The 8,732-nt window shown below is 48.7% G+C and overlaps 2 protein-coding genes across 2 annotated transcripts in view; one reads left to right on the top strand and one right to left on the bottom strand.

The window, feature by feature from the left end:
* Window positions 1-6,033, bottom strand: part of CSUI_004377 (tyrosine kinase-like) — a 25,968-nt gene extending 19,935 nt beyond the window's left edge. Inside the window, exons 1-3 of the mRNA XM_068064569.1 lie at window positions 5,576-6,033; window positions 4,584-4,807; window positions 497-3,111 (exon numbers count right to left, since the gene is read on the bottom strand). Coding sequence (XP_067923456.1) covers window positions 497-3,111; window positions 4,584-4,803 — 2,835 coding nt within the window. The 5' untranslated portion in view covers window positions 4,804-4,807; window positions 5,576-6,033. The remainder of the gene's footprint in view (window positions 1-496; window positions 3,112-4,583; window positions 4,808-5,575) is intronic.
* A 158-nt stretch (window positions 6,034-6,191) lies between these two features.
* CSUI_004376 (uncharacterized protein) lies at window positions 6,192-7,456 on the top strand. The gene has a single exon (XM_068064568.1). The coding sequence runs from the start codon at window positions 6,233-6,235 to the stop codon at window positions 6,461-6,463; it is 231 nt and encodes a 76-aa protein (XP_067923455.1). The 5' UTR covers window positions 6,192-6,232; the 3' UTR covers window positions 6,464-7,456.
* The last annotated feature ends 1,276 nt before the right edge of the window (window positions 7,457-8,732 follow it).

Raw genomic sequence — 8,732 nt, 5'->3', positions numbered from 1 at the left:
TAGATAGATAGATAGATAACTGTATTCTTATCGGGAGACCCGGTGATCTGAGTGCAGTAGACAGATATCATCTTCCCCGCTACCTTGGCTTCTTTCTCGCATGCAGGACAGGCTATGAGAAACTACCTCGTGGCTAGGTGTAAGCGTGCACAAGCTTCAGCCATCTGTCGTTTAAGAGATATACATCTCAAATAGAGATGCTCCCTAGAAGGACTGCCGAACCCTACTAAGGGTATACCAGTCTCCTTGTTCATACTAATAGACAGTTGTAGATTATACATATATATACATATAGGCATGTAGTCTATAGGAGCGGACTAGGTTGCCCCCCTAGGACTGACTCGCTTAGATATCTTTAAAGATGGCGTAGACACTCCTCTACCACTACGCAAGTCACGGAATACTTGATGGTGAGCTCCATAAGAAAAGAAGACGAAAAGAACACTCTTTCTCGCAGTCAAAGGACGCGATAAGAAACGTCTCTTTCTTTGTATACCTGCTGTCTTTGTAAGGTATTTTGAACTTCATCCTGGATTTTCTTAAGAGCTTCTCGATGTTGTTTTGCATGCGTTTCCCAGTCCCAAGATCTCAGCTGCAGTCTTAAACGGTCACATAGAGGAGAAGATCTCTCTTGCTTTAGTTTTTCTTCATCCTGTTGATCTTTGATCTTCTTGTTCTGTTCTGATACGTTTATTCCTTCTCTTTCTTTTTCTTCTCTCTTCAGTAAGAAGCTATACTTGTCTAGCAGACGTCTCCGTGCTGCACATAACTTCTCTTCTACTCTCTTGTCTCTTAATGCACTCCCGCAAACGTCTTTCTTCTCTCCTTCTGTCGTCCTCTTCTGATGATCTTGTACCTGATTTTCCTTGTTCTTCTTCTCATCCTTCAATTGACTCTTCCCCCTCCGAGTCACCTTTTCTTTCTCTTCTATTCCGATATCTTCCTTCTTCATCTTGATCTTTCTGTCTTCTTCTTCTTCTTCCTTCACTCTTTTCATCCCGTCTCTAGAGTTTGCACTCCTCCTATTACCGTAGCTATTGTCTCTCCCCTCGTTGTCTTGACTCATCGACCCTCCTCTATCCTTCTTCGTCGCGTGAGAGAAATCCTCCTTCTCATCGTTCCCCCAACAGAGAATCTCAAGAGGTACACGCGTACTTTCTATCAAAGACACTATATTCAATCGCCACTGCTGTAGAAACAAGAGCTGTCTTGCAACTTCCTTATTGTGTACAGAACTAGCTAACAATCCAGGTGGACCTCTCCCACAACTGCTCCTGCTACTACTACTACTACTACTGTAACCGCTAGTATCAGCTAAACCCACACCTCGACTTGCATGCCTTACTGCCGGGGAAGAAGTAGCAGACGTTCTACTTCTCTCAACTTCTCCATCTCCTTTGAAAGGAGAGATAGGCCGCAAGTGACGGCTTGCACGAGAGACTTGAGAAACATCTTGACTCGCGGAGTGAGCTTGACTTGCAGGGACAGCCATTCTATCCCTCCGGGGAGGAGTATAGGTCCGAATTGGGTTGCTGAGATGCTTCGAGGTATCTAGACTTCTTAATGTGGGTGTCGAGTTGCAACCCCGTCTTTCGTCATGGCTGCGTCCTTCTCTTGAACATGTCGAGGCTCTGAGGTGGGGGGGTTCTGCTTGATTCTTCTCTTCATCGGTACGCGTGTTACAAGGTTGACTGGTCATCTCCGGGGGTCTATAGGGAGAGGAAGACGTCTGTATCGATGTTGGCGAGCGCCGCAATGTCTTCGCCTTTTCTAAAGGAAGAAACGAAGAAGAAGAAGAAGAGATGACCTCTTGGTGTTCTTCCTCGTTCCTTTGTCCTGGTATCATCACATGGTCCTTATGAGATTTCACATTCCGTGAAAGGGTAGAAGGAGAGAGAAGAGCTCCGTCTTCAGCCTTCCCTAGTTTTTCTTCTTCTTTGATTGAAGGAGAGAGAAACAGAGAAGGTGGGTAAGCCGCTTTAGAACACACGGGTGTGAAGTCGGGAGAAGAAGAAGTCTTGAGAGCTGGCTGTGTATTCTGAATGTGGCTATTGTGGGAAGTGTTGAACTGAGTAGAACTCATGGATGCAGTAGCAGTTTGGAGATGACGAGGTTCTCGACCTTCCTTAGGCGAAAGCGTTTCTTCTGAAGAGACGGGAAGCTCCTTTTCATCTGACGTAGAAGCTGGGAGAGGTAGATTTATCTTATTAGATGGATGGGATATTGAAGAGGAAGATGAAGAAGAAGAAGAAGACGAGGGAGAGGACGACGATGAGCAGCCTAGAGAGGAAGATGAGGAGGACGAGGAGGAAGAAGACGAAGAAGGATTCATGCCTAGGAGAGTAGGAAGAGATCTATTACAAGAAGCAGGAGACGAAGCAGAGGAAGATGTACAAGAGAGTTGTTCTTTGGTTTGTATAGACGTCGTGTATGAAGATTGTGATGATGTATGATGCTTACCAGACGATCTTTCTATGTCCCTTTCTCCATCCATATCACTTGAGATGAGAAGACCTTCATTGGCCATATCGCATACATTCGTCTCTCCTCCCCCTGGGCGAGAAGACGAAGATGATGAAAGAAGAAGATCATCAGAGGATGTCTGGGAAGGAGAGACATTTGACAAGCGAGGGGGAGAAGAGAAAGAAGAAGAGGAAGAACAAGGAGAGAGGAAAGGAGACTTGTGAGTCGAAGGTACCATAGAAGGGAAGCGTATTCTAGGTCTATGGAGAACTACCCACATACCCCCTGAGGCATCTGCACCGGTACTTGACGGGGTGAGACCTCCATCGAAAGAAGAACCATTCCTCTTTTTCTTCGAAGGACGACCCCACGAAGACGAAGAAGACAGAAACGACGAAGAAGAAGAACGAGGAGAAATAGAAGAGAGCGATGATGACAACGGTGAGGGTGTAGATCTGCAACTTTTCATACTCACGCCTAGAGAGTTGATAGGATTCACTTGTTGGCTAACTGGTTCAAGAAGAGCTGGCGGAAAGACTGGGTAACAGACAGTCTTCCCCCCCCCACCAGGTGTATCTCCAGCTGGCGCTGCTGTTGGAGAAGGAATAGGAGGGAACGTCCGTGCTGAGGACAAGGAAAGAATTTGACCTAAGGAAGATGAGAGAAAAGCGAAAGAAAGAGAACATGAAAAGGCAAATGAAAAGTCGGAATAGAAGACAGAAGGACAAGGGAGAGAAGGAAAGAAGACACACAGAACATACTAACAACAGAAGTAAACAATGAAGAGTGTTCAGGCAAAGACTACATTACACTAGAAAGAAACACGCGTGCGAGCTTATAGGCGTATTCTTCAACTGTATAGACACCCCAAAGAGAAAAGGAAATGCTTGCAAAGAACCTGGATGAATGTTAGCTAAGATACCACCTCTGGTTCTCTCTACGACGGAGAGAAGTCACCGTGTATCGCGGGGAAAACGCAGAGAGAGTCTGGCGCAAGGTCATTTGGAAGAAGATACAAGCTAGTCGAATCTGATCGAAGAAAAGCGAGAAAGGCAGTGAAGTGAGAGAAATGAGGAGAAAGAGTGATTCGCGAGACAAGGTTTCTGTTCTTGCTGATTTAGTAAGAAAGAGAACGGAGAGGAAGTTCATACAAGCGCGAGAGAATGACCTGCAGAGTCTTGCTTCCTTGGTCAAAATCGAAAGAGGGGAAGACGAGGAAAAAAGAAGAAAAGCGAAGAAGCAATTGAGGAGAGTATCATCTCCTGGAGGTTATATGAGAGAGTTGGTGTGGTGTATAGAATACCTTGTAGACCAAACAAAACTATGTAGATAACTTTCATATGAAATACACAGCAAATAGAACTCCTCAATCATAGCTCAAGCACCACTTATGATGTGCCTGTAAAGACCTCCAGCTTTTTACGGATCCAAGATGTTAGATTCGTAAGTACATGATCTGTCCCCACTGTATGGACATGCTCCCTATACGCGTATAAAAGCAGCGGCCACCTCCACAGGGGAGTTTGCAGGCTGAAGAGAAACACACAACTTGACGTCCTCCCCCCCATCTCTAAGAGAACGCAATTCAACAAGACCACCATACAGGGACCTGGAGACGGAAGCAAGACCCACACACAACTGAAAACATGCAATCTACACAAACGCCTAAATATATATATATATCCCTCGTGCAAGTGAGCAGAAGAAATGCTGGGCGGAAGTCTTGAATATATCTCATCTCTATGTGAACCATCTGCCGTGTATCGGGCCATGGTTACAAGGCATCCCAGGCGCCCCTCACAGGCCACCCTCCATGCTCATACAGATGAAAAGGAAGGATAGAGGTCACCGGAAAGAGTTCGGTACTAGCCGGTATGAAGTGTATGTATACCCCAGCTCCACAAGAGCTGAGGTGTACATACACTTCATACCGAAGGCTCACTGCAGTACAACAACATTAACATCAGTTTTTTTCTCAAGGACTTGTACGAACCCTCATATACCGGATAAGGGGCACAAGAAGAGAAAGAAGAAGGTGTGGATGTGGAAGATAAGAAAGGACATTCTTGTGAAGAATCAGAACCTGTAGACGTTCTTTTCTCTTCTTTCAACTGACATACCCGTGCGCGTGTGTACAAACAGAAGCGGCGTAGAAAGATCTTCACCACATCCTGCTGTTAGACTGGAATCTGCGCCGCCTCCTTCTCCCCCTCCTCTCCACCCTCTGACGGCCTCGGGGCCTCTTCTTTCTCCCCCCGCCCCCCCTCCATGCCTGCTACGGACATTCGAACTGCCTTCGCAGTCTCCTCTTGTGTGACGGGGGGCTCGACTTCTCTCCATGATTCTGTGAAAGAGAAGTAAGAGATAGACAGTTGTGGCAATGCAATGAGCAGAGAGAGGAAGTTCTCTTTGTATGGCTTCGTCGGTGAAGTCGCACCTGGAAAGACGTGAAAACAATCATCTCTCTAGAGAAGCAAAGGCACTGAGCCCTCCGACCTGGAAGTATAGGAGAGCTGATGTACTTGACTATGTATACGATAGGTGGCGGTCGTCGTGGTGGTGGTGGCGGTCTCTACAATTAAGTTTGAAAACGTGCACCCTTTCAAACAGCCCCCTGAAGAGAATCACTTCGAGATGAAGAGAGGAAGAGAAAAGGCGAGAAAGACAGAGAAAAGAAGACGTGTAGAAGACTACAACAGTCTTCTTGTGAAATAAGTGGGTAGAGGCAAGAGAACCAAGAAAGGAAAGAGATCAACTCAGTTGGCTTGAGAATCTTAGACGAGGTTCGAGTCAGCAAGAAGGACGAGCTCGGATTTCGCCCCCTCCAGTCTTCCTTTGGGGTATGGCCTGAAAGGTGACCGGGGGAAGGAGAGTCGAGACAGCGAAGTTACAGAACAGAGAAAACGTCCCGCGTGGTGACCGTGACGGGGTTGAGTAGAGAAAGAAGATAGGACGATGGCGGTGAAGAAACAAGGAAATAAGCCTGGCTATACCATGGGTATCTAGGGAGACAAACGGTCGCACCAAGGTTTTTACAGTCGCAGAAGTGTACAGCCACCGCGGGCCACGAGGTACACACGAGAAAGTACTTGTTTCCCCCGTCCTTCCTTACGTGATCCGGGAGGTTATTGAGAGACCGTTATGTTTCCCCGTAATGTGGAGAAAATGAATGACGGACACTCAGTCGAAGAGCGCTCTGTCTGGTTTGTATCTCCGCGCCATCTCAGTTTCTCAGCTCCACCTCACGGTCGATTGTGATTCGAAGTAGGTGCCGTCGAAAACCCACCGTCTACGACTACAAACATGGAGAGATTTAGACCTTCATGAGTTATGTTTTAGCCTACTTTGTGCGGTGTGCACGGAAGTACGGCGCGTGTGGCCGGACAAAGAAGCATCGTAAAGTGAGCGACGGCGAGTCCGGGTCTTCTCGACAGTCTTGCCGCTAGTAAGACGCTTAGGGATATTGTTTTCGTATGACGATGTCAAACTAAGCAGAAGTTGCATACGCAACAAAAAGAAACGCGGAGGACAAGACGCTAAGAGAAGCGGCTTGCAAAGCAAGAAAAACATCTCCCTCCATAAAGATATGCACTGAAAGGACCCGGGGAGGTACTGAGGCACGCGCTTGAGTGAACAAAGTAATTTGAATGCATGCATGCCATGAGGCGGTGTCTTCAATGGGGGCCTGAGTTGTCAGAGCCATAGGACTTACTCAGCTAATTAGAGCTCATGATTGTGTGCTATCTACCTGGAGCGGGTTCCTGGGGAAATGGTACGGGCTATCTGTGGCTTCTTCAATACAATTACCTCCGCTCTCGGCGGCTGTCAGAACGACCTTGGACGGGCCCGGGGAACTCTACTCTCTTCGGGAGACGAGCTCGAGAAAAGCACGCCCAAGCATAAATCGCCGCAGAATGCGATCAACAAACGCGCGGACCGAAACACTGGGAACTCAAGTATAATTGCATCGGCACTAAGTACATCGTATGTAATGGACTAGGAAGCCTAGGTCGCTTTTGCGTTTCTCGGTGTGCGAAGCACGTAACGCCTTTGTGCAGCGTGAATTGCATCTCCATTCCGACCAACAAAGCGTTAGCTCTGTCAGAATACCTCCCAAGAAACTGAGCAACTATACGTAGGGTTTTTTTGTGACCCCACAGCAAAACAGTCACACGGCCGGCCTTCTAAGGGAGGGGTCGGGGTGCCTCTCCTCCTTTCTAAATATACATGAGGGGAATGTGTTGCACAAGAAGGTGTCGGGGGATGTCTTTTTCGGCGATTTCGGCAATTCTGCATCGATGTCAACACCCGGGGGAAACCTTTCGAGGAGAGGTATGCTACTGGGCCCTCGAGGCTCGGGTGGTTGGTGCTCCGTGTGTATAGCGGTCGGAATGTCGGGAACAATTACAAGCCTGAGTGCTCAGACACAGTCTCCTTGTCCCTCGTAGACGAGTATGCGGTTATCGGTCCCTAAGACAAGATCATTCAGCAGGCTGTCCCGAAGCTTATAACGTGCGACAAACGCAGACGCTTGCACGTGGAGGATATAGTCAACGCGATCCCGTTCTTCAGAAGGGAAAAACCGGTGCTGCATGAACCAGCGGAGGGGCTTGAGTGAGCCAGTCTTCACTGTTTGATGGCTACGGGCTTAAGAGAGCTCTCCGGGGATGTTAGATATATTGTCGGTTCGTTCCGTTTGTCCGGACACCGGAGATATGTAGACTCCGATGATCTATCAACAGCGGCGTTGATGGCATAGCCATGCATGCTTGGTCCCGTTATGCCTGAGGTCATGTGGAGACTCCAGTGTCCGTGTCGCCCAGCTCTGTTTTTCAGTTGTACGGAAAATGTACCGCAAGCTGGCCGCAGTCATTTCATTTTGAAACTCTCGCAGTAGAGCTTGCTAACTACGACGAAACGACACCGCGTGCTCGTGATGTCCTCTTCTGACAAACTTGGCTGCCCTCTCGCAGTAGAGCTTGCTAACTACGACGAAACGACACCGCGTGCTCGTGATGTCCTCTTCTGACAAACTTGGCTGGCCGATCAAGATTGAATCATGCAGTCAGTTCAGGACGGGTGAAATGCAGCTGAGTGTCTTATTGTGGACTGACTGTGTTTCCAGGGCGGGTTCCTGAGCGTGGTTCTCACGAAGCGGCGGTGACGAAGCAGTGTTGCAAGTAGTCAGGGAGAGTAAATCAAGCTTTGTGGGGAGCGGACTGTGCACTCCCCGTACCCCGGCAACTTCTTCTCGGCGTGTAACCACGGAAGCGTTTTGCATAGCATAAGCTGCATTCCTACCCTTAAGCACCCACGTCGTCAACTCTGTCGAGATACCTCTCACGAAGCGGTACAACTATCTATTTCGTGTCGTGATCTGTAAGCCCTCAAAAAGACCGTTCTTCTGACGGGTACCCAGTGCCTCCGTTTTAGACTGCGCTGAGTCACGACAGCCCCTTCTCGGGCGCGACACAGTTTTGTACAAAATTACCTTCAGGCCCGAACCCCACTTAGCAGCGCACATTCGCTAGTAGGAAGATACTGTCAGCTCGCTTTCGCGCCTACGTGCCGAGTGAGAGGAAAGAAGCAGTCAGCGCTAGAGGTGGCCCAAGTCCACAGCAGCGGTGAAATACAACACGTACGAAAGCCTAGGTGGAGGCAAATACACACGGATATCTTCGGGTGCTGCGGAAAAAGAAACACAACAAAGAACGTGCTTCATCATCCCATGGTGGATAAGGACTTGGAAAACGAAACGAAAACGCGCAACTGGTCGCAACCAAGCGCGTACCCATTCCCTGTTTGGTGCTCGGCGAACCTTCGGAGGAAATAATGGTGTCAGTGAGGAAACGTGATTCCAGAGCCCTGTCTTCGTCCGGTTTCTTTCAGCCTGGGGGTGCCGAATACAAGGCGGCTAGACTTTTGTCGTGCTTCGGTCTTGACTACCTGGCACGGCTGCCCTGAAGAATCGTAGCGCCGTCCGGCTGGCATCGTATCGGGTCCTCAGCCCGGATATCGTCTTTCTTACTCCTCTCACAACGCGTTGGGTAACGAGGCTGGGACAGGTTTGTATGGCGGGAGTTCGCAGTCGAAGCCTACGCAATCAGCCAGCCTCCTAAAAAGCCATCTGAAGGACGGCCTGATTTTCCCGTACGCATCGAGATACCATACAACCACCCGAGGATGGAGGAATTCTACAAGACACTGTCCACGTATGACTGGTCTCCATAGCGTGTTCACACCATACTTGTCAGGAAGCTCGCGTCCTG

The sequence above is a fragment of the Cystoisospora suis genome (assembly GCF_002600585.1).
Source record: "Cystoisospora suis strain Wien I chromosome Unknown contig_2026, whole genome shotgun sequence".
In the NCBI taxonomy this organism is placed as follows: Eukaryota; Apicomplexa; class Conoidasida; order Eucoccidiorida; family Sarcocystidae; genus Cystoisospora; species Cystoisospora suis.
Note: the sequence above shows the minus strand (reverse complement) of the source record. Positions and strands in the feature narration are given on the sequence as shown.